The sequence below is a fragment of the Coptis chinensis genome, chromosome 8, assembly GCF_015680905.1.
Source record: "Coptis chinensis isolate HL-2020 chromosome 8, ASM1568090v1, whole genome shotgun sequence".
NCBI classification, from domain to species: Eukaryota; Viridiplantae; Streptophyta; class Magnoliopsida; order Ranunculales; family Ranunculaceae; genus Coptis; species Coptis chinensis.
The window spans coordinates 26,840,956-26,866,851 of record NC_141463.1 but is presented as its reverse complement, the minus strand read 5'-3'; the positions used below and the strand labels follow the sequence as shown (position 1 = coordinate 26,866,851).

The 25,896-nt window shown below is 39.1% G+C and overlaps 2 protein-coding genes across 3 annotated transcripts; one reads left to right on the top strand and one right to left on the bottom strand.

The window, feature by feature from the left end:
• Window positions 1-7,954: 7,954 nt before the first annotated feature.
• On the top strand, window positions 7,955-11,625 carry LOC147480823 (DUF724 domain-containing protein 8-like). Its single transcript, XM_086577712.1, has 3 exons — window positions 7,955-8,541; window positions 9,311-10,028; window positions 10,596-11,625. Exons 2-3 carry the CDS (start codon window positions 9,917-9,919, stop codon window positions 11,414-11,416), a joined length of 933 nt encoding a protein of 310 aa, XP_086433838.1. The 5' UTR covers window positions 7,955-8,541; window positions 9,311-9,916; the 3' UTR covers window positions 11,417-11,625.
• A 1,240-nt stretch (window positions 11,626-12,865) lies between these two features.
• LOC147480822 (uncharacterized) lies at window positions 12,866-25,896 on the bottom strand. 2 transcript variants are annotated; one of them, XM_086580191.1, is made up of 6 exons: window positions 24,633-25,896; window positions 24,464-24,551; window positions 22,311-23,952; window positions 15,116-15,514; window positions 14,643-15,033; window positions 12,866-14,572 (listed from the first exon to the last, which is right to left on the bottom strand). In XM_086580191.1, exons 1-3 carry the CDS (start codon window positions 25,182-25,184, stop codon window positions 23,582-23,584), a joined length of 1,011 nt encoding a protein of 336 aa, XP_086436317.1. In that variant the 5' UTR covers window positions 25,185-25,896; the 3' UTR covers window positions 12,866-14,572; window positions 14,643-15,033; window positions 15,116-15,514; window positions 22,311-23,581. The 2 variants fall into 2 exon arrangements, with proteins under 2 accessions (XP_086436317.1, XP_086436318.1); XM_086580192.1 differs by lacking the exons at window positions 14,643-15,033; window positions 24,464-24,551; window positions 24,633-25,896 and having other exon boundaries at window positions 12,866-14,569; window positions 15,073-15,514; window positions 22,311-22,738.

Sequence of the window (25,896 nt, the reverse complement as noted above, 5' to 3'; positions counted from 1 at the left end):
AGCATCACGTATAAGATTCAAAAAATTGGTAGTTGGAATCACATAAACAGTATCAACTTTAAATTTGGGTTCTATGCTGAGACTATGGTAGAAGGAGGACTAACTTTTACCGAAGAAGATGAGCGAGGAGTCTACTATCCTCACAATGATGCTGTGGTGATTACAGCATGGGTTGGCATCCGCAGAGTCCAAAGAATTCTGATAGACACTGGCAGCTCTGCCTGTATCCTATTCTCTGGATGCTATTCTGTCATGAATCTCGACGATGATCTTATTCAGGAAGATGATACTCCAATTATCGGCTTTAATGGGGTTCAGACTAAAAAGGTTGGTAAAATTAATTTGCCGATCCACAAGGGTCCCAAGGTTGTAGGAATTGACTTTGTTACGGTAGACGCCCATCCACATATAATGTCATTCTAGGCAGAGATTGGCTTCATGCAATGCATGCGGTGGTGTCCACTTATCACCAAGCTGTTAAGTTTCCAACAGCAAAGGGAACTTGTAAGATCCGAAGTGACCAGATTGCATCCCTGAAATGCCATGAGCATGCGATGGATGATTATAAAAAGTCTGAGGTCAGAGGACACACCATTCTCAACACTGAGCAGAAATAGCACTTACAGCAGGGTTGGACCAGAGCACCAATGAGGGCAGCCAAAGCACCTCGGGAGGCACCAACTAAGGGACCTCCGACGATCGATAAAATTTGAAAAGAGTGCGAGATAGGAAAAGAAGAGAGTCAGACCACTTTCATCTCTGAAGAACTTTCTGAAACAGAGAAAGAAGCTTTGGTGGCCTTATTGAAAAGTAACAGAGTTATCTTTGCTTGGGATCCAAAAGATATGCCTGGAATTGACTCCAGCGTCGCTTGTCACAGATTAGACATCGACTCAAAAGTCAAACCGGTAAGGCAGAAACCGCGGAGAATGGCCCCAGACAGGAAACTCTTAGTGAATAAGGAGATTGACAAGTTATTGGAGGCTGGATTTATTCAACCAGTTGAATACCCAACTTGGGTTTCCAACATTGTAGCAGTACCAAAGAAGAATGGGAAGCTCAGAATTTGTGTCGACTTCATAGACATGAATGAAGCTTGCCCACTACATCCTTATCCTATACCCAGAATTTCAGATATGGTGGATGCAACATACGGCTTCAATAAACTATCTTTTATGGATGCAAGCTCAGGATATTATCAAATTGTACTGCACTATGATGACCAGGAGTATACAACATTCATAACAGACAGAGGCCTATATTGCTATGTTGTTATGCCATTCGGCCTAAAGAATGCTGGGGCCACATACCAAAAGCTGGTTAATACTATCTTTGCTGATCTCATTGGGGTTATTATGGAGGTTTATATTGACGACATGGTTGTGAAGTCAAGCGAAGAATGCGATCATCTTGCTGACCTGCAGAAAGTATTTGATCGACTAAAGAAATACAAAATGAGGCTTAACCCCGCCAAATGTTCATTTGGCCTATCTTCAGGAAAATTCTTAGGGTTCATGATGACCCATAGGGGAATTGAAGCTAACCCGGAGCAAATTCGAGCTATTCTCGACATGCCACCCCCTACCTGCAGAAAGGAAGTACAGAGGCTCTTAGGTCGTCTTGCGGCTCTTGGTCGTTTCATATCTCGATACTCTGATAAATGTAGGCCGTTCTTTCAGACTCTGAAAGGTGCATCCACCTGGAATGAAGACTGTGAAAAGGCTTTCTCTGAAGTCAAAGCCTACCTTACTTCTCCCCCAATTTTGGTTAGTCCAAAGGCCGGAGAACCTCAGAGGAATTTATCTTGTCGCAATCGACTCTGCGCAGCCGGTCGCCATTTTGTTGATGATTCTGAAGAAAAGCCGGTTCATTTTGTTAGCAAAACACTAACCGCAGCAGAAAGTCGTTACTCCAAAATTGAGAAAGTCGCGTTGGCCTTAGTACATGCAGCTCGGCGGTTGAAGCCATATTTTCAGGGGAGAACGGTGAGGGTTTATACTGAGTATCCTCTATGAAAGACCCTCGGCAAACAGGAGGAATCAAATAGGCTGATTGAATGGTCAAGTTACCTTAGCGCATATGATATTGTTTATGAGCCAAGGACTGCAGAAAAGGGGCATGCTCTGGCCTCTCTTATGGCAGATTTTCCTGTGGATGACATCCAACTGAGTCCAGAATTAGCAGAAATAGAACAACTTCCTGATCATTCTGTTCAGTTCCCTGAACAAACTGAGGAATTCTCACCCAGTACATCCGATTCTGGGGGCGAGCGAATTCTTGACAGTAATCAAGCTCTCTGGACCATCTTCACTGACGGTTCAAAAAATGCATCCGGATCTGGTCTAGGTTGTGTACTTATCAGCCCTGAAGGACAGAAAATTGAAAGGTCAGTCAGACTAGGCTTTTCGGCTTCTAATAATGAAGTCGAATATGAAGCTGTTATCTATGGTATGAATGCCGCACTTAAGCTGGGAGCAAAGAACATTCAAATGCTAACAGATTCTCGCTTGGTGGCTAATCAATTTGGTGGTACTTTCCAAGCAAAATGATGAAAGGATGGCAGCATATTTAATAGGTCATTCACCAATTGGCGCGTAATTTGACAAAATCTCCATCAGTCAAAGGCCAAGGAATGAAATCAGGCACGCTGATGCACTAGCTTACCTCTCTGCAGCTGTCCAGTTAGATGAACCAAGAGAAATCCAGATTGATTTCCAGCAAGAGCCGAGCATCAATGTAAAACCAATGAAACTTCATGAGGCATATGTTATAGAGTGTAACGCATTGCAAGTTTTTGCTGTTAGCACTCGACGAAGAAAAAGAGAACAGGCGGATCGGGCATCTCCAGAATCTATAGATCCGGTTGATCTTTGAGGATCGCCGACTTTGGCATCCTTTAAAAAAAACAACTCAAAAGAAAGCATCCCACATTAAATGATTCAGATCAAGGAATGAACCCCGTAACCTTAGCAGTATTTAGGGCGACCGTGAAGATATCGGGGCTTACATCATCCCCATCGAAAGCGAAAAGTTTGAATCAAGCGAATCCAAGAGGAAACTCTTGATGATTTGGAGATAATAGGGACTTAGAAATCTTGGCACTAGAAAAATCTGATTGGAGGCTTCCCTTCATCGAGTATCTGAACTTGGGAAATCTCCCCATAGAGAAAGCTTTATCTCAGAAGGTTAAGCGAGAAGCATGGAAATTCGCAGTATTGTTTACTAAAGAAAGAGTTGCTCGACTTTATAAAAGACCAATGGGGTTCGGGCCACAGTTAAGATGTCTTACCCCAGAGCAAGGCAAAATGATACTTAAAGAAATTCATGCAGGTGTTTGTGGAAATCACTCGGGTGGTCGCAATCTTGCCTACAAGGCTTTAACACAGGGTTATTGGTGGTCGTATATGCAAAGAGACGCAAAACGAATCACTCAAATTTGTGTGCCGTGCCAGAAACACGCTAAAGTTGGAAAACTACCAGCCACAGAACTGCACCCAATTCTCAGCCCTTGGCCTTTCTCAAAATGGGGTCTCGACATCGTGGGACCTTTGCCTAGGGCACCTGGAAGAGTTCGTTTTTTGTTGGTGGCTACCGACTACTTTACAAAGTGGGTCGAAGCCACAGCTTTGGCTTCAATAACTACTGCTGATGTAAAGCAATTTCTGTGGCGTGATATATTATCCGCAGTTCGAGTTCCTTCGAATTAGTATCGATAACGGGTCCCCAATTTGGCTCCATAGAGATGCAACAATTCTGTGGGTCTATGAGCATAAAGCACAATTTTTCTGCTCCTTACCATCCTCGAAGCAAACGCCAAGCAGAGGCTACTAATAGGGTAATCCCGATACCCTTAAGAAAAGGCTTACCGGAGCTAAAGGCAACCGGGTTCGTCCGCCTGGCCCCTATGGGCATATAGGACTACTCCTAGAAGGTCCACAGGCTTTTCACCATACTCTTTAGCATATGGTGCGAAGCGATACTCCCAACAGATCATGGCACCAACAAATAGAACCTGAAGCAATAAAATCCGGGGTTGAAGATGAAGTCTTAGCTTACGACAAAGCTCTTATTGATGAACGCCGGGATATAGCTCTTCAGCAATTGGTCAAATATCAAGAAAACATGAAGCGCAGTCATGATAGAAAACTCAGAGAACGTGTCTTCAAACCTGGTGACTGGATCCTCAGAAAAGCCAAGAATTTTGATAACCCGAGCTCGGGTAAGTTTTCTGAAAATTGGGAGGGGCCATTCATTGTGGATAGCTTGGCATCTAAAGGGTCTTATTACTTAAAATCGTTAGTCGGCGATGTCATGAGTAAAGCATGGAATGCTTCTCATCTTAGGAAGTTTTTTAAATAAATGATGCACTGAAATCATTTAATAATGCCGTGAAAATCTTTCGCCGGCGATGTCCCGAGTAAAGCATGGCTTCTCATTTTAGCAAGTTTTTCTTTATATCATGTACCGAGTCATTGAATAACACTAAGTCTAATGATCATTCGCTATCATTCCTTATTTGCCACATTGGAAGTTAATGTGATACTCTTTATTAACAAAGGTTATGAATTTTTAGCACCCGCACTACGTAAATCCAAGTTCAAGCGCGCCGCGATTACTCGGGTCAAGTTCGACCGGTGGTTAACCCTCCAACTAGACACACCGCAGTTCAAACCTAAGACTACCTAGCTGGTATAGATGACTTCAGATCAAATCTCTATCAGCTTTACAAAACCCGTTCAAATGCTCAAAGATGCCCGGGTCAAGTTAAAAGCCTCATTTTTGCTTGCAAAAATTCCAAGTTCTAGCATTTTTACACTTGAAACTGCATTGAATACTAAATGCATACTCGAATCCCAGCTGAATGGCATCAATTGTCTAGCTTGGTACAGACTAGAGCGCCCCTCTCGCTGTTCAAATCCTTATAATTGATCGAGGCCGCTGATAAGGCAAGTCTTTTGCGCGAAAGTACGCCGGGCTTGAAAAATGTCCCGACGACTAAAGTATCGGGTCCGTATATGGCCTTGACCCTCTTGCCCGGCTTCGCGTGAAACACAAATCCCGGTTCAAAAAGCCAACATACGAAGCGCCGTGTCTTGGTCCGAGTAAATGGCGCCGACCCTCCGCTCTCGGTCCCTATTTGTGAACCGGGTAACTCCGAACTTTTAGGACTTTAAAAACCCAAGTGCTGGATGCAATCTATCCCTTGGAGGCGCCGCAAAGTTTGGATAGATAACATCGCTTGGTACGGTTGAATGACATTGATCCTCTCAACCGAAAACAATATGCTTAGAATCAGACTCTGTGCATTAACATCATTTATGAGTTTCATAGCAAAAGCTTCAAAATTCGCCACCTACCTTGAGCTAACTGGGATCATCATTTCTGAAACTGTCCAAGATAACACCTTCAAAGGTTTGACTATATGGACTTATTTATATCTGAGCATTACTACAAAATTGCTCAATCCGATTACGCTTCAATCGGGTCATTCTATTAATGCAGCACAATATCGTTCGATATATATTCTGAGTATGGCGACATGCTCCGGCCGGTTTTTGCTCAACCGAAAGTTATTCTACAATGGAATTCTACCGGTGAATTGCCAAACATCAATTCCTTATCTATTCTATTTTCTTTTCACATTATCTTTGGTGAAAATCCCCGCTTTTACCGGTATACACAAACTTTCTTATTCAACACTACATGTGAATCGATCCACATGTAGTGTTGAAAGCGGAGTATATATCTTTGCTAATATTCAGGCCAATACTTTTCAAGTTCTATTTTATTGCCAAGCCATTTGTGGAAGATTTTTCATTTCAAAAAGTCCATGGCTTCAAAATATCCTTACAGCCACATCACAAGAATTCAAGATAACTAAAGTGCGGGAGCCTTCAAAATGTCCGAACTACAAACGGAAGATACATAATAAGAAAAAAGCAAAATGTCAAGTCGGGCTAGTCGTAACACGATTCTTGAGCAAAGCAAACTCCTCAACTAGATGCCGGTTTTCCCGCACCACCTACGACCGTATTCTCCTCACTCGCACGACGATCACTTTCCATAGCTCGTCTAACATTCGGGACTCCCCGAGCTTATCGCCTAAAGTAATCGGGTTCTAAGTCTTTAGACGCAATCATCTCATCACGAGCAGACATTGTTTCTCTAAGTCGACGACATTCCTCTAACAAAGTGGTAACGTGGTCTCGTGAACGTTGAGATTCTAGCTCAGCCTCGACACAAGCCTCACGAAAAAGGGTGGAGGACTTAAGCAAGACCTCCTCGGCATGCTGAAAAGATAGTGAAAATGGTACCGAACTGGAACAAGGGTCTTTTCTAACTTTTTCAACAGAGCAATTATTTGTAGACTTGTCTCTCATTCTGTGGTCCCCGGAGTGACTAGAGACATGGACAGAGTGAGCCGACTGTACATCATCCGTAGTATCAGGAATAACATAACGAGTACCCCCTCCATTCACATCGGTACTAACATGGTTCTGCTCAGCGACGACACCAGAGGTGGTGACCTCAACAACACCCTCAGCATGTGGATGTTCTCCAGAGCCTCGCATAACGACTGGAGAAGGTGGAATAGAAGTAGACTTGGAAATGGTGGCTCGTGGAGAATGCAAACACGAGCTGTGGGATCTCAAGCTAGGATCAGGATGCCTCGTGATAGTCGGTGGAACATTGTCTTCGTCAGAAGAATAATAGATGTAACACCGACGCCGTGCAAGATCCTCTACTGTATCACCTATGTCAGAATTCTGAGCGCCATCACCCAATGAGCCAGGGAGGATAATATCTGAAGGAGCAATACATGGAAGCCTCCTCGATGCCATAGGTTTAACACATACTTCATTTCCCTTTTCTGAAGCTCCAGCGGTGTCAGGCATCACAGACTGAAGAGGATGAACAAGGTATGCAGCAGCCCATGCAACGATTGTATCAGGGTAACTCAAGTCCCTAATAATCTCTGGGAGACCAAACAAGGTTTGAAGGTTATGCGAAACCGTATTTTCATCAACTTCACTCACCACAGCATTAGAAATCCAAGTATCTGTTAGAGAAAGAACTAAATTGAGCTACAAAACAAAGAAAACTATGGAGAAATCCAAGTATCTGTGGACGAAGAAGATAATTTCTTAAGGAGCTCACCTGAGAAATTATTTGGAACATCCATTCTGCGGCCTGCCCAGCCCTGAACTCTGCAGGCGGGTGTATGCCATGTTAAGTAATGAGTGGGGGATGGGTGAACTTCCTATCCGAAGAAACAAAGTCGACGGTGAAGAAAGGAATGTCCTTAAAAATCCTTTTCTTAGGCCTGAGCATAAGTACATCTCTGTTGTTCCAAGTCTGATGCCATAAGATTGACGGATGTAGCGGACTCGACTCATTACCTAGTAAAACAGGATCATCATGTGCCCAGGTGCAATCCCCTACCAATTCAGCAATCTAGACATCACCTTCCCCAAGGGAAGTCTCCGACCATACAGGAGCTGAGCATAAGAAACGTTATCGGATTCTCTTTCTCTTCTCTGCCACGTGGCTGCTCCGCGTGACAGAGATGGGGCGATGTGTGGACCCTCATAAATGGTCCACATGGCATTACCCGATCCTCTTCTTTTGTGGCCTCGTTGGATCAACTTGTGCAGTGAGACATCCAACTGGGCCGAATGCTTTCAGCTCAACCTGCCGCTAGGGGACCACTGGGCATGATCTCTGGACATGACACCCAGACTGGACCCTACATATCTGCAGGCCTAGCCCTAGTTCGTAGCCAGGGCCCAACATGGCATGTGGGCCAAGCCTCACTATAAGCCCGTAATCAGATGAAAATAAGGCCCAGCCAGACCTGGCAGAATATGGAGATTGGATTCTATCCAATGTAACTGAAAATTAAGGATAAAGATCTATATCCAGAGATTCTCTATCCAATATAACTGAAAACTAGGACAAGGATCCGTATCCAGGGATTCTCTAGTTTTCCGGACTGTTACATAATGAGGAGTTTTCACCAACAGAACTACATTGAAAAAACTCTATACTCCGGAGATTTTTCAGAGACTTGATCCCTCTGGGGTATGTAGGCAGCCACTGAACTAAACAGTGGTTCAGTCTCAACAACAAGAACATTCTTTCTCATGCAACAAGTTCAACAAGGTGCGCGAGTTCTGGAATTGTTTGGTAGTAGCGGTGATACTCTCGTAGGTGGTGACCTTCAGAAGGTGGTGATATTCAGAAGGTCAGTTTTTGTTTTAAGAGTGTCTGGGTAGATCCGTGTTGTTTCAGTTTTTGCCCCGACATATAACACCATCTTCTTCTTTTGGGCTAAACCAAGAAGTTGATGCGTTTTTGAAGGGTAGGTGGTGGAAAGGTGTGATTAATAAAGTTTTTGAGGAGGGTTTAAGGTATAGGGTCTACTTTGAAATTCAAGAGGAGGAAATGAAGCTTGAGGTTTCTCAGTTAAGGCTTCATCTTGAGTATATTGATGGGAAATGGGTTAAAAATAATACAAGTGCTGAACATGAACAACCCAAGGTATTGTTTTCTGTTTTTATTTTTATTTTTATTTTTGTTGTTTCTGCAAACTGTGCTTATTTTGAGATTTAAGAACACATGGGTTTTGTTTATTTTTGTTGTTTTGGAAAAGGGTTTTGTGTCTTTTGGGTTTTAGTAGCAGGGGGTTTGGAGTATTTTGGGATTTTGTAGTTTTGTGTGAAAGGGTTTTGTTTATTCTAAGGGTAAAACTTCAGTTTGTAAAGTACATTGTGATTATGTAGAAGTTTGTGAGAGTGAGTGTGAAGGAAGAGAATGAAGTTTAATGAAGGGCAAGAAGTAGAGGTTTTATATGAAAAGAATGGGTTTAAGGATACAAGGTATCTTGCAAATCTGTTCTGCATAGGTTATAATGTTTTACTGGGTAGTTTATGTTATTCTCATAGGAATATATGAGCATGTTTTACTGGTTTGTGTTGCATTCTGTAATTGCCTATACAAGTGAAAGATTTATCGTCTCAAAATGGTGTCTCAGTTAGAATGTTTAAGATGCCACTTCTAGTTAAATTCACCTTGAGTTGTGGATTGTTTTTGTAGGATTCTTTTACTCCTAATTCACTCTGAAATTAAGTTTTGGCTATCTGCTCTTGGTGTGGGCAATCTTTGTGTTCTATATGATTGATCTCAAGAGATAGTTCCTTCTACTTGTTTATTCCCATCCGTGATATAGCAATTAGGAGTATATATACATTCATCGCACCGGAGATATCCTATCACTAGTTATGTTTCTGACCAGGAGCTTCTATTTCAGGATTTAGGCACAAAGTGTAATCAAGGCAAAGTCGAACAAGCTCAGGCACAGCTGTTGCAAGCCCATGACACTGCTCTCAATACTGATATAACCAGTAAATCACATAGACGAAAGAGAAAAATCAAACATACAACTCCTGGCTGCAATTCCCAGTTTCCACCATCTAACAAGAAGTTAAATAAAGGAGAAACTACACTGGGCTCCTTGTCTCTAATAGAAGATACCACAGGAGCAATGCTCACCAGAACCATGCCTAAGTCAGGGTCATTCTTTAATCTGAACTGCCCAACTACAAAGGGAGATGGAGTTCTCTTTGAAAAGAAGAAAGGCGATAGTCAAAATTTGAATAATAGCTTCACATGTCTATCAAACCGGTCGATCGAGCATCCTACTCTGATTATTTGTAAAGAGAAAGTTAGAAGTGATTTTGGTTGTGACAAATCTGTTACTCACATAACTGTTGCTGATTCGTCAAAAACTCAATTGCAGTATTTGCAAGACAATCTTCCAGTTCATTCCTCAGCACATAGCATAACAAGCTTGAGTCGAGATGCAAGTTTAAGCTCCAAATAGCGTTTGTCTTTAGCTGAATGATCTTTTCATAATATGATTCTTTACCTTGAGCAGGAATACAATCAACAGAAAGAAGGGATAGGAAAACAAACAACTATCAATTTGGAAACAGGTGGTCAATATATTTCAGAACCTACAGCAGAAGGTATGCAGTAGTTCAGATTCTTTCATAAATATGATTTTTCATTAGTATCATTGGAAAACAACGTTAGGAAGAACAAAGATCCTTTAACACATGCATAGGCACATAGCCACTCGAACGAATGGTGAGTGCTATCATAGTGTTTTCACTCCCTTGGAAACCTTTTCCACATAGACTGTGTTTGGTTTGATGCGATACTATTTCCTCTGAATTATTGCTTAGTTGGCTTGACTTACATTGATTTAACACTAAACGGAGGAAATTTCTTTCCCTATTTAAATCCCTTAATCCTGACACACGGAGTGGTTTAATGCAATAAAGCTAATTTCCTCTGTTGTGCTTCATAGATCCCAAACAATACACTTCCAACCGAGACATTAGTGATGTTGAACAAACAACAGATACATAAAAAAAAGCTGGCAGAAATATTGACTAGTTAAAGATTCGCAACCTCTATCTATGTAGACTGGGGTTTCGTTTTTTCTTGAAACCATTGTTAAATTAAGCTATATGAATAACTGAATGCTTGTACCTAGTAATTATTGTATTTATCATTCATGACTTGCGCAGGGAATTCACCAGATAACCAACTTATTTCTTCCAGCATGGAAGTCTCCTTGAGAGAAGAACCAATGAAGGTCAATCAATTTCGAGAGCCCTTGTATGTGGATAACTGTTCCACGAGTTTGGAAGTGGATAAAAATACAGATGACCAAAGTGACAGGGCTGCAGAAAATGGAGAAAATGAGATAGTTATGCAGATTGATCACAACAGTGATGAACAACCTTTGAAAAATGAAAACTTGCCCTTCACTAAGAGTTTTTTTTTATGGAAGGAAATTGAGTCCATGGAAGCATTCAGTTCAATACGACAGAAACCACATTTTCAACCCTTAAGTTCACGCCCTGAGTATTTCCGTGAAGGAGTAGCTTTTGGTTTAATGATGAGCGTTGCAGGTTTGGTAGAGAAAACCAGGGAAGCCCAACTTAATGAACCTAAGACTGATTTTGAAAACAAACTAGAGGCTCTTAAGGATTTTGAATCGTTTGGTTTCCATGTTCAGCCAGTACGAGCTCGCCTAGAGGAGTTTCTTAGAGTCAAAGATAGCTGCGTACAACTTGATGGAAATTTGAAGCAAGTTGAAGGAGAGATAAAGAGCGAAATGAATGATGAACAATCACTGAAGTCTAAAGCTGTTGAAATTGGTGAGAAACTTGGGGAGCTTCGAGAATCAGTGACCAAGATTGAGAAGGAGCTGAAAATGGTTGAGATGGAAAAGCAGGCAAAAGGCTCTAGCATTGCCTCATTGCAAAAAAGGCATAATGATATTGTGAAAGAGCTTCAGAAGACCACATTTAATTTCGCATGTATAGCTGCTGCTCCCTGGTAAATATGTCTTCGTCTTCAATGAAGCATTGTCAAGTACACATTTAAGTTCTATGCTCAAACTAACTCAACACCTCTGTTTCATCCTATAATAGTGCTAATTCGTTTTCTCTTAATTGTAGCTGAACCCCTTGAATGTAAGCGCCCACTTGATATATATGTATGTATGTTCTTTTGATGAACATAATATGAATTCACTCAAGGGCCAGGCTAGCAATGTCTTTTTGAGTCTGTTAAGGCATCTGAAATTGTGAAAATGAGGTGATAGGCTGATAAACTTAAGCTGTTACCAAAATTACAATTATTTTACCATATTCAAATTTATCTTAATTGACTAATAAAAACAAGTTTTTAGTTCCTTTAATTTTTAGTTGTATAACATTTCTTAATATTTCCCTAGTTCTATCTGAAAATCCCATATATTGTGTTTGGTCCATTTCGTTTTGTAACTTCTAGCGTTGTAAGCACGAGCGACCGCGCTGCTATGTAAGCATAGAAACTTACAATGTTTCTTAGAGGCATAAGTTCTTCTTAGAGGCATAAGTTCTATGCTTACAATGATCGATCAACGGCGGCATAGAAACTTACAATGCTTCTGAGAGGCACAAGCGACTGCGCTGTTGTGTGTGTGACCGAGAAAGACCAATAATAATGATTAATAACATGTGGGTTTTGATATTATGATTAATAACATGAATTATACTAATAATAATTTTCTGAGTGATCTAGTACTATCTTTGGTTTAGCCGAACAGATTTTCTTGGCAAATGCGGAAGCGTGATATTGCTTCTTGGATGATCATACTATCCGCTCTGTCTAGAATAGGCCGTGTAGTAGGCTTGTGAGTTGTTTGACTAGTTACAAATTTCAAATGATGCCTGAAAAGGATATTCAAGCATGGATTACAATTAATGCAATATATAGAGGATGACAGAATTGAATTGAATTTCATGTTGTGTTGTTTTTCGAAAATGCAAGAGCGAGTTTCATGTTCTTGGAAATTGGAATGGATTTGATGAGTGGCTTGGTGCAGAATATACATATAAATGATGCCGTGAAATGTTTTTAATAGACTGTTAAAAAAAAGGTTTTTGCTTGGTAATCACGTAAGAGAGAATTCTCTGTTTACAATTATGCAACAAAGTATACTAGCAAAAACGGTCTTGTTTTAGGCCCCTAGAAAGGAAAACAATATATCATTGATATGGCCTTATAGAGCATAGATAGTGGAAGACGCTGAGTTAGTATACAGAATTTCAGGGAATATCAAGTCATATTCAACAAGGAACTGCTGCAATACAAGTAAAATTAAGTGTGGTCCTCTGAATTTCCTTCAGAAACACCGTCACCACTGTTTTGCAAAAGGGCAATGCTAGAAGCATTTGGCAGTCTGCTTTTTCTCACTGCGATTTGCAGCTCCTGACAAACGCAAGCCTATACTATAGAGATAACATAACAGAAAACAAAACAAAACAACCTGTAATAAGTAGTATATGATGTTATCTAGTCTCACGTTACAGAATTCTATTAAATAGATGTTATCTAGTTGAAGTCTGCAATCATTATACAATGACCTCTCTGAACCCCCTGGGAAGTGCACCCATAAAATGCACTTTCCATAAAATACTTCAGTGACAGAGAACTACACTAGTATATCAAATAAAATGATTACTTTAATCCCCTAAAGGGCCAAGTAGCCAACTCATATATGCTGGTCAAACAAATATGCCCCATTCAAGGGACAATCCAGTCATACAATTGTCGTTAAGAGTTAGCACTGACAAGAAGGTGTTCAATTAGCAAGTGGATAGAACTTAGATAGTTCAAGATACTAAAATAGGCTACAGAGTTTCTTGGAAGATCAAACCATATTCACCAAGGTGCAGCAGCTATACGATTAAACTTCTGTTTGGTGCTCTGTCTTTCTTTCTTAATCTTATTACGACTGTCTCGCAATGAGGCAAGGATAGAACCTGTAGTCTGCTTTATCTCCACAACAGTTGGCGCTCCTTGCTCATCTTGTTGACATATTCTTGAAGCTTTCTAATTTTTTCATTATATTCGCCAAGTACCATGTCAAATTTAACAATATCTAACCTCAGTCCTTCTTCTTCAATTTCCCCCTTGACGATTTTTCCTTCAACATGCTTCAACTTCCTATCAATCTGCACTTCCTCCTCTTTGACTCTTAACAACTCCTCTTGCCGATCTTTTTTTTTTTTTTTTTGATCAGCAAGCGGGGTTGTTAACAGGGTCCCCTACCCCTTTATTGATAATAGAAGCTTATGTACATGTTACAATCGCTCATACTCTCTTCCTATAACATCATTATCTATGATCTTGATTACATCATGTGATAAGGAATTTATACTAATGTCTACATATGCCTCATCAGGTATAGTACTCGCTAAAGAATCAGCTAACTTATTTGCTTCTCTGAAAATATGAACAATAGTGAATTCCTCGAATTCTGCCTCCATTCTTTTAATGCTCCTCATCATCTTGTTGGCCTCCCATGGAAAGGCAGCTTTTTGTATGAATGATAGCGCATTTTGGGAATCTGTTTGTGCTCGCAGCTTTGTAACATTCCGCGCAATTGCTAGCTTCATTCCCTGCTCCACGCCCTCTTGCCGATCTTGTATTGGTTGCACATTGAATCCAAAGGATTTAAAATAAGAAAGGAGTTTCAGATTGTCTTCAAGAATGCTCTTAGGTTCATTGTCTTCAAGAATGCTCTTAGGTTCATCATAGTGGGTTTTGCTTATTTTCTCCACCAAACTACCAAAGCATGCCATCAAACCAAGAGCTTTTCCTTCACGAAGCAACTCTGGTTTTTTTTGTAATGGTCGAAAATGTGGCTTCTGTGGCATTGAACGAAATATTTCATTGGACTCCACATCCTTCCACCCAGGCGAGCTCTTAATGAAGGGCAAGCTTTCATTCTCCAAAACATTCAAATTACTGTTGCGATCATTCAACAAAGCCGCCATGACAATCTCATTGTCTCCATTTTCTAAGGCATCGTGGCATTGGTCACCAGTATTTTCGTCTTCTTTCAAACACATGGCCTCTTGAGCTTCGTTGCCCTTAGTTGGTTCTTCTGTCGAGATGATTGCCATAGATAACTGAGATGTATGTTGGTTATCAGTTGAAACTCCTGCTGAAAGAGAGTTTTTGATTTATTAAAATCGGTATTAGCTATGAGCATTCACAAGTTAATTCTAGCTTACTGATATAATCAAGAGGATACGAATCGTCAAGGCCAAGTGTTGCTTGAACAATATGAGTAACTTCTCTGCCGGAAATATGGAGTTCGGGATTTAAAATGCGTCACATAGGGTATCAGCAGTATATATAACTTGTGTTTAGAATAGGTTACAAGAAAGAAAAAAAAAACACTTTGCAATTACAGATACACAAATAAGATCGTATATTTTCATCTATTAGTCTATTACTACTATATGTAACCAACCTTTGGTTCCAGTTGTTAACTGTTATGATGCTTTGATCTTGTTAATGATATGTGCTACTTATTGTAAATTATGTTTATAAAATAACTTGAATGAATATATTTTCGATTGATTGACAGCCTGCTACCCTTCCTTTGTTCTGGTTGATATCCTACACAACCAAAATAAAATAAGATTAAAGAAAACATACAGTTTAAGAGGAGAAAGATGTTATTGGAATATAGAGGATGTACATGAGCACCCAATGGTTCCGTGCTGTGCGCTGAGGATTGAGCAGCAAGACTGTTTTGTGGGTAGTTCACTTGATATATAGATCGAGACCAGTCACATGGTTCTCCTTTAATGGTAGGCGGATATGAGTCGGCAACTTTTTTCTGATTGCCAGATCTATCACCATCAAAATCACTTCTAGTTTTCTCTTGACAAAGTTTCAGGTTAGGAAGTTCGGTCAACTCGTCAGATAGAGACAAGCCCACTGTCTCTTGACTTGCTTCTCCTTTATGCAGCTTCTTGTTAGGTGGTGAAGATTGGGCACTACTACTAGGAATTGTATGACTGAATTTCCTCTCTCTTTTAAGTGATTCGTCTTTTATATCGACATTAAACAGCTGCGCCTGATCTATGCCTATGTCCTGAAACAAAATCTCCTAATCAGATATATTATCAAGTTATATGACGTCAGTGATTCCATGGATATAAAGTATGCATACTCCTATATCCCTTCTCACGAATCTGCACAAACACGTAATAAAAAATGGCTTTACCCTACCCTATACAGCACAAACATTGCACACACCAAGAGCAGATAACCAAAACTTTAACTTAAAGAGCAAGTGACTTAGCAGTAGAAGCATCCTACAAAAACAACACACGCAAGCTGAATCTGACCAGAAGTGGCATCTTAATGATCCAATCGTAGATATTACTTTGGTAACCATACATCCATTTATATATGTTATTCAGTCGAATCAACTTCATGGTGAAGGGCTAGTTTGTGTTGGAATCTCTAAGTGTATTTCGAAATACTTGTGAGTGTGTGCAAAGTGGAGGAGATGAACCATATGTGTTCTCTCCACTTTAGTGCATAGTAGATAGTCCCACATTGGTTATCCACCACATCGGGTAGGGTTCAGGCCTGGGCTTGGGCTTACTGTTGTGGGTAGTGGTTTGACCAATAGCCTAAACTTGTTTTGCCTTTTTCTTGAGCGTTAAGTTTCGTTCTATTAGGAGTTGGTCTCTCTTTCTCCTAACCTCTATAAATAGGACTGTCCATCCATAGAAAATAGACTTGATCGAACTCAACTCGAGAGAAACGAAAACTAAAACCATCCTTTTCTTCTTCTCTTCTTCCCCGGCCCGTAGAAGTTATATTGCTTTGCTCTAGAGGGTAGTCCGTTCTAGTGCAAAGTCGTCGCTGTTAACCATTGAATCCTGTGAGGAAGACGCCATCGCCGTTGCCTTTCGCACCATTGGAAGGGGCTTAAATCTTTCCTTAAGGACGACTAATCCGCGTCTTGGTTATTCCCGCCATTCATCGCCCTTGTTTCTTTATTGCTACTTTCCTTCGTTTCTACTTTAGTTCTGTGTTCATACAACTATTCTAACAATCTTAAGGAAAGAGTTTTGTAGTAGAACAAAGGAGAGTGCTTTAATAATGACAATCAAAAGATAAGTCTTTTACTTTGAGTTATTGTTTGTGTTATTGGGTTATGACTTTAGAAATTTTCTAATAATTTCGTTTTTTTATAGGGAAACCAATTAAAGATTGAATATTTATTGATCTTTTGTGGTTTATCAAACCCTATATGGTTGTAGACTTTTCTCCTACGTTTGTGGGAGTCAAATATGAGATTTCTATCAAGAAAAACGTCAAAGTTCGTCTTTTTGACAGCTGCGTCACTCGTTACGGAAACTGCTATAACTTTCAGCTCAGAGCTCGGTTTTGCAATCCGCTTCTTGTGTTGGATAGCTGATTCAAAGAGCTTTCCAGTGGTATAAGGCTTGATACCCAATTCGTCCTGAGCTGGTTCAGAATTACAGTTCTTTTGAACTGTTTTTCTAGAAGGAGGAAAATATGGTAATCCGATTTTTCAATCGGTTAGGTATCGTATTCTTTCACTCATTGCAATTCTTTTGGTTTGATTATATGGTGATATTCTTGCCTTGAGTTGCATGCTAGCTTTTCTTAGGAGAAAAATCCCTAAGCTTAAACTTCTTTAATAACCTAGTCAACAAATTATACGTGTTTATCACTAAGATATTAATTGGTTTGACTAGAAGTAGTTTGATATTATTTTCTTTGTACATATGTAGATGTATGTAGATGGTCTAAGAGTGACCTTAAGATAGTTAATATCAACCACTCTCAAATCTTAGATAGTAATTATAATGTATTCAATGCATAAATTGCTTACCTTTATTGAGTGAACGTGTTGTTAGACGATGGGTATAATTGTACTGTTATGAAAATACATGTTAGATGAAGTAACTTGTAGCATATATCCAATATAGGATATGTTAAAGTTGTGTAGCATGCTAGTTTTGGATATTAATCATCGTGGATGGATTTAATTTAAACTTGATAATAGTTTATTGGTAAAATTTTCTAGTTGAAGACATTAATGGGTTGAGCCATTAGATGTTGTGGTAGTACTTGAGGTCTTGTTAATAGGGTATCCTATCTTGCTTGAGCTCATGTAAAAAAGAGGAGGTGAAGTCCTCGCTTGTTTTGCATATTCAGTGGCTAGATTTGCTTAAATATCGTATACTTTTTGTTGTGAAGGGTACAGTTAAAGTTTACTTTTCCCAACCTATGATATGATATTTACCATGTTTGGCATGAATGCATTATTTAACATTGACATGAAGTTTAACCATGTCATATATTATTAAGTAATGAGTATCGTTGTTTCACGAGAGGAAACAATATGGGAAACAATCATATCCTCCTAAACCTAATTTAGTCAAGGAGATGTAAGGTTATGGATTGTCTTCTTAGACAATATCCTCCAAAGGACTATTTTAGACAAAGAGATGTAACGCCATGGATTGTCTTATTAGGCATTATCCTCCTATGACTATGGATAAATAGCTAAGGTGATGTACAAGTCGTGGATTGTCTCCCCTATGATAGTTGGAATGTTGAATGATGAAAAGAAGGATGATAATGATATTATCTCTGGTAAAACCCTTTTCATCCGATTCTTCTATTCTTTAAGATTCATTAGAATCTTTTGTAGATTTCCTTTCATATAGATAACATGAACATAATATGACTATGTTTATATGATCCGAATCATAGACTTGAGTAAAATATATTCTTGTCATAAGAGTGCATTTTATTGTTGTTGTTTCTTTTAGTGTTTGTAGCGGTATAATGTGTTTTGCATGAAAGTTTGATTAGGTTGAGTAACTATTGAACCGGGGGGTGGTGACCCATATGCATAACATCGTTTTTTTACCATAGTTCATCTCACAAGATAATTGGAAAGACACTCGAACTACAAAGTATGGAAAGGTCTTGGGCCTATCCAAAAATGCTTCAAAATGTGGGGGTGTCTTGCCAAGGCTATTGTGAATGAATCTAAAAGAAGTCTTTTGAGACCTAGAATTATCTAGTAGATATTCATTGGTGAAACTCATAATAGTGATGTTTGTTTTCAGTTGTCATGAGTGATAACAATTTTGTAGATACCACACTATTATTGAATGTCTTATATGCTAATTTTATTTGAGGTTGTGCTTTAGAGAAATTGGCATAGAGTGGTTGAATGTTCATAATGAACTACATAAGATAATCCCATTATTTCGCACAAGAAATTTGGAAGACTATCAATGAGTATTTCCACCATTCACGCGGTGATGATGTTTATATGTTTCTTGAGGAAGATTCATTAACCTATAAGGAAGTTGTCTGCCTATGAAAGTGTCCTTTTGAAGGATACAACTCCTCTAAACCGGACTCTTGATTTATTAGGGGATCTATAGGTTGAATTGGATCTTCAAAAGAAAACTAAAACGTGATAGTTGTATTGCAACATACAATGCTAATAATAATAGCCAAGGGGTTTCAATCGAGAGACAAGATTTATACTATTTTGAAACCTTGCTCATATAACTAGAATTTCTTCTACGTAATTCTAAAGACTCTAGTTGAGTAGTTGTCTTGGAACTACAATACCAAGTAGTACCGGTGATGAAATTTGAAGGTATACAATTTAGTTAAATCTTTGTATGAGTTGATTCAAGCCTATAAATGGCATGAGCAATTCAACAACATATTAGTGTCATATGGATGTCAAAGCACCGTTGTTGATAAAAAAAAAAATGTACTTTCTTTAGAGCAAAGCAAGACATATGTGTTAATCTCTCTTTGTTTAGATGATTTAATATCATGAGTGCTAGCATTGAGAATGTGTATGAGAGACAGAAAATTCTATTTGAAACACATCATAAACCGTCATTGAAAATGATAGTTTATTATGTTGTTAAACTCATTTCTGTAATTGCTATATTCAGTTGTCAAGATGTTGACGTTTGAATATGGTTGAAGGCCACAAATGGCATACCTTAAACCGCACCGCCGGATGGTATAGGGAATTTCGGGCACTACAGAATTGAATGACTGGTGAATATAGGAATTAAAACTCATGTTGGTCTCATTATATTGTTATAGCACTTAGTAGAAATATTTTTCATTGAAAAGTATGGATATTATGATAGTAAGCATGTGTTAACACCTTTTGTGGCAAATATCCATCTTATGAAAAATAATCTCATTGTGTTTTCTCATACTAAATAAGTCAATATCATTGGTAGCCAATTGTACTTGATGGATAATGTATGTGAGACATGACATTGCCTACATTAATGGCATACTGAGCTGATAACCCATTGTGTCCTTATAAGGAACTTTGATGTATATTGTCAGATTATCCAAGTACTATAGCAGAGCCATTGATTATGGACTGATATTTAGTAGATTTCCATCATTGTTAGAAGGTAATATGTTATAAACCGGATCCAAAGAATGTTTATGTGTTTACCTTTGGTGGAAATTGAGTGTCTTGGATATCATCCAAGCTAATCGCCTTTAGAAAAGGCATGTGATGATGCCGAGTGGGTTAGCAACCTCTTGGCAAATCTTCCCATTGGCTCTAAACAAAATCCTCGATGTGTATATGCTTTTGCAGAACCGCCTCATTGCAATAGCTAAGACATGTTAACTTATGTGCAATGGGAAAAGAATACATGTAAGTTGAGATATAACTTAACCAAGCAGCTGCTAGAGATTATGTTAGGTTGGACTTAGTTTGGTCACATGTCTAACCAACCGCACCACTTCTTTGGAGGCAAGTGGTTATACGTCGAGGGGGATGGGACTTTTGCCTTAGATAGAGGGCGACACTGACGGCAACCCCACCTATGTGATTGGAGATCCCATGAAGTAGGTTCAAAGGGAAAAACAAGTCACCTCGTCGCTCTGGTATGCTATTGTCTTTCTTTGAGACGTCCCACCCTATGACTAGATAACATTATTGTATACTTTGTATAACTTGAATAGCAATGAGAAAAGGATGAGTTATTTTACTCTTAATGGAATCCATAGTCCATTATTTTTATGAGATAGTGTATTTTAACTGCTATGTACACTTGATGGATATCCACCTACGTGAATGTAGAACTGGGTCGGTTCTTATGAGTATTCAGGCAAGTACTCTAGAGCATTCATAGAACACAGGCAGCGCAAGGGCCAAAAAGCGCAACACCGCAGAACAGGCATATAATGAAAGAGCAATGTGGGTGCATGTCCTCTATTTTACTACAAGGGAATGTTGGTTCAAAGATTTTTTAATCCACCACTTTCACGTATTATAAGACATGTTACCCTATGACCGGGTTCAAGCCCTAAAAGCACCAATTATCTTATGCATTGTTTTTTCGATTCTCTCCTCGGCATTTCGTTAACCCATTTCTTTTGTAATATCCTATTCCAAAATAGTGGGGACTATTAGTATTTTGAAATAGTGGGGATTGTTGGAATCTCTAAGTGTATTTCAAATACTTGTGAGTGTGTGCAAAGTGGAGGAGATGAACCATATGTGTTCTCTCCACTTTAGTGCACGATAGATAGTCCCACATTGGTTATCCACCACATCGGGGGTTAGGTTCAGGGCTTTGGCTTCTTGTTGTGGGTAGTGGTTTGACCAATAGCCTAAACTTGTTTTGCCTTTTTCTTGAAAGCAAGTTTCAGGTGTTCTATTAGGAGTTGGTCTCTCTTTCTCCTAACCTCTATAAATAGGACTTGTGAGTCCATAGAGAAAATAGACTTGATCGAAAACTCAACTCGAGAAACGTAAAACTAAAACCCTTTTCTTCTTCTTTCTTCTTCCGGCCCCCGAGAGAGTTATATTGCCGCTCTAGAGGGTAGTCCGTTCTAGTGCAAAAGTCAGTCACTGTTAACCATTGAATCCTCGTGAGGAAGACGCCACCGTTGCCTTTCTCGCACCATTGGAAGGGGCTTAAATCTTTCCTTAAGGACGACTTTAATCCGCGTCTTGGTTATTCCTGCCATTCTTGTCCTTGTTTCTTTATTGCTATCGCTCCTTCATACGTTCTACTTTAGTTGCTGTGTTCATACAACTATTCTAACAGTTTGCATGTGCACAACAAATTCATTAGAGGTGGTCAGAATGTTGTCATGTGTTTTTACCGCTGGAACTGGACCATAAGGTTGCCAGCACAAAATTCGGTAACTACTCCACTCCACCAACACAACAAAAAACAAAGATTCCACTTTATTTGTCACATCAAATTTCTTTTCCCTCAATATTTTGAGGGGAGGGTCAGATATGTGGATAATGCACAATATCTTTTAAACATCATGTCACCTCCACTTAACTCCAAGTTGGAGTACTCAATCAAGAATGAGCCATACTTGAGTTCCTTAATGCAAGAACCACAAAAAATTACGAAGACTGACTTCTACTGGTGTTCCTGTGATAAATCTTCAATCTATTACTTGCTACAAGGAATTTAAGTACGATTGTATATTACCAACCCAGGAGAAACTATTAATCGATATGGACATTGCAATATCTTAAAAACTGTATCAACGCCTTATTTAGACATGAAACTGAACACAATCTCAGTTGCATAAATCGTGCATCTAGACATATTACTTTCAGAGCATCAATAGTTGACAATAAGGTCATTAACTCTTTAAGGATATATGTATTAACAATTGCGCAAACTTCAAGTGTCATGGACAGAACAACCACTTTAAGTTATGTGTTCTCATAGGCAGTGTGGTTAATAATATTTCGTGAGTTATGTCGAATTGAAACAGGATCTACCCCCATGGCAATCAAGTTGACTCCACCAACCAAGTGAGATGAATAAAAATTTAAAAAAAAAAGACCCATTTACCTGGTAACGATAATCAACCCATTTAGCATCAACCCAATGAAAGATGAACTCTCAACTCCTTAACACCAAAGTCCAACTTGTCCTTAGAAAGAGGAAAATAAACAGTATACCTTGACACCTTATCATGAACTCCATCAATGCTACCTTTCTTCCACCCATCATTATAAAAAGCATCAACTTCTTGATAACAGTCAAAAACAGGATGGGCAACTCTAGGTGGTAATGGTCTTATAGAACAAGGTTTAACCCAGTTTTGATGTCTTTTTAATCCTTGTTCACTTGCCATCCATCTATAATACTCAACTAATATCTTTGTCTTGTTTTTTCTGTTTGGTTGTTTCATTATCTTTGCGTAATACCATGTATCTTTACTTCCTTCACTTTCACCACACACTTCCACTTCTTCTTCTTCCTTAAACTTAAACCATTGTTTTTCTTCTTTGGTCAAACTAGCCTTTTTCCTTTATGTCAAGTGAACAGCTTTAGTATAAACCATTGTTTTTTGGCGGGTCGTACTGGAAACATTATTACTAGTTTTCGTGTTAAGGAATATTTTACTTCCGGAAATACCCTTCGTTACGACTTAATTTGTTCACTAAAATCTGTGCTCCATTAGTATATTGGAGTTGGATTTAGACTGTTTATGGGATTCATATTATATTGATCGAAAGAATATCACTGTCAATGTTATACTGTGATACTGTCATGTGTCACACTGATATTCTGACAAGTAGGTGTTGAATTAGTTAGTGAGTAGAGCTTATTAGATAGCATGAGATACTTCATTAGCCTGCAGTGCTTAGAAGATCAAGCTAGACTTCATGGAGCTTCTGTTATACAAGTAATATCAAGTTTGGCCCTCTCAACTTCTTTCTCCATATCTTTAAGCCTGTTTTGCAGTAAGCCAAAGCTAGAGCCTTTGGTCTGCTTTTCCATCACAACGATTTCCAGCTCCTGGCTAATCTTGCTCATGGATTCTCGAAGCTCCCCAAGCTTCTCATCAAGTCCATCAACTTCTGACGTCAGTGATTTTTCTTTACTCTGTTCCTCAATCATCTCCCTTTCAACTTGTTTCAACTTCCCATCCAGTTGTAAGTGTCTATTTTTTACTCTTAGCAACTCCTCTGGCCGAGTTTGTATTGGTCGAACATTGAATCCAAGCGCTTTAAAATATTTGAGACTCTCTAATTTGTTTTCAAGATCAGTCTTAGGTTCATTAAGTTGGGCCTCCTTTGTTTTCTCTACCAAATCAGCAAAGCTTAGCATCAAACTTAGGACTTGTCCTTCACGGAGAAACTCAGGACGTGGCTTCTGTGACAATGTGGCTTCTGTCGTATTGAACGAAGTACTTCCATCAATTCCACATCCTTCCATGCAGGATAGCTCTTAGCGAAGGGAAAGTTTTCATTCTCCATAGTTTCCTTATTACTGTTGTGATCAATCAAGAAAGCCTGCATACTAATAGCATCTTCTCCATCTTCTACAACCATGTAACATTGGTCACCAGTATTTTTCTTTTCTTCCAAACTCCTGGAACAGCTATCCATGTAAAAGGGATCTTCAAATATATTACCATTGACTGATTCTTCTCTTGAGATGACCGCCATGCCGGAAGATGTAAGCTGGCTATCTGGTGAAACTCCTGCGCAAATCAAGAACTGATCAAGTACAGGAGTTATCAGCTACAACTCTAAAGGATTCTAACGCCACTCAATGTTTCTACCACAACTATCTCAGTTTCTTTTGATGTTATGTGCTATTTGATCAACATCAGTAATGTCTCTGTTGGAAATCTTGAGGTTAGGATCTACAAAGAGCCACAGAGGGCATCATTCCCATTAACCAATTTTATGTGTCTGGTTTAAGGGATGGAAAAAAAAAGAAAGCACTTTCCGTCCAGAAGGAGGAAAAACAACATAGATACTATACTTCCGGGAGGGGGGGAAACTATGATAGATATAGGAAGAAAAAGTATCACACACTTCCAATTAGTACTCCCCACCATGGATTGAGTAACTGTGCGTTCGTCAAGAATCTTTAATCTTCTTAATGATGTTTGCTAATTGGTACGAATAAAAATTTTCTAACCACTAAAGAATCTGAACCACTACATAAAATAATCAAAAGGAGAAAAACCAAAAAAAGGTGCATACCTTCTGAAACAATCTGTTTCGAGTGACGTCCTGTTTCCAAATCGATAGTTGTTTGTCCCCCTACCCCTTCTTCTGGTTGATTGATTTCCTACTCAGGGACAAAAGTACATAGTATAGTATGACAAGATCATTCAGCTAAAGACAAACAATTATTGCAGCAATGACTTACATCGCCACCTAAGCTTTTTCTGCTTTGTGCTGGAGACTGAACAGCATGAATGTTTTGCAAATACTGCAAATGCGTTTTAGACGAATCACATGGCTCTCCACTAATTTTGGAAAGCATTGAAAAGCTAGAATCCACAATTGTTCTGCGAGTACCAGATCTGTCACAATCAAAATCAGTTCTAACTTTCGCTGGATAAAACTTCAGTGTAGGATGGCCACCAAATCCTTCTGAAGGACTGGTCATGATATCAGTTGAACTACAACTTGTGTCTTTCTCCATCCGTTGAAGATATTCTTCCATTGAGTTTGGGGTGTTGGAATTTAAAACTGTCTCCAACTCGGGCAAGGGGCTTTTAGGATGTGTTACTACAGACATAGACTGTACTGACACTTCTCCTTTATTTATCTTCTTGCAAAGAGACGAAAAATTGGAATTGCTTGTTGGAGTTTCATGTGTATTCTCAATTGGCACAGCAGAAATTTCAGAGCTTAGAGCAGCATTGCACGCCTGAACAGTTTCTTTGACAACAACTTTGTTACCTTTCAAGTCCATGTCCTGAAACAAAAACTCCTGATCAGATTATCCATCAATTGATATGATACATGTGAACCTCATGACGCAATGACTATGAAGTATCTATGCTCAGAAAGGTTAAAATCACGCACGGACCTAAACACGTATACGGAATCTATCAAGATCACCACGTGCAGCACAAACAACTTGCACGGACCAAAAGCACACTAAACTACACAAATACAAGGGAAAAAATTGACCGGAAGTAACGAAATCATCCTGTCTGAGATATCGTTATAAGATGATAAATCACACATTCATTGCAGTGATTCTAGGATGCAATATAATAGATGGTTTCTCTCATCAGATAAGCTATATCATGAAGGGCTAGTTCATATTGGCTGCAAATACAGTTGAGGCAGACGTGCTTCCACTGCTCTCTTTTGAAATTCAAATGCTCATATCAGAATAACACAAACTGGTGAATCTACACAGTGATATAACATAATCAGTGAGACAGAATAATAAACATAAACATGTATAGAAGATCAGAATAGCACTCAGAACCTAAGCCACTAACAAGGTGATATCTTATCAATACTACCGCAGTTTTCTAAAAACAATAAAATACAACTCTGATCAGGTGATATTCCTATCATTTCAACACTTGAGTACGAGATCCGCAGGAAAAAGCATAAAGATAACAGACTTAATGAAGTTAGGCATCCAACTTAAAACCAATTGGTGATAA

Coding starts and splice junctions, on each gene's coding strand:
- LOC147480823 (XM_086577712.1), top strand. CDS start 9,917: ATGATTCTTTACCTTGAGCAGGAATACAATCAACAGAAAGAAGGGATA. Junction 10,029..10,595: donor TTCAGAACCTACAGCAGAAG/GTATGCAGTAGT, acceptor TGACTTGCGCAG/GGAATTCACCAGATAACCAA.
- LOC147480822 (XM_086580191.1), bottom strand. CDS start 25,184: ATGGACTTGAAAGGTAACAAAGTTGTTGTCAAAGAAACTGTTCAGGCG. Junction 24,552..24,632: donor GAAAAAGCTTAGGTGGCGAT/GTAAGTCATTGC, acceptor GTCCCTGAGTAG/GAAATCAATCAACCAGAAGA. Junction 23,953..24,463: donor GAAACAGATTGTTTCAGAAG/GTATGCACCTTT, acceptor TGATTTGCGCAG/GAGTTTCACCAGATAGCCAG.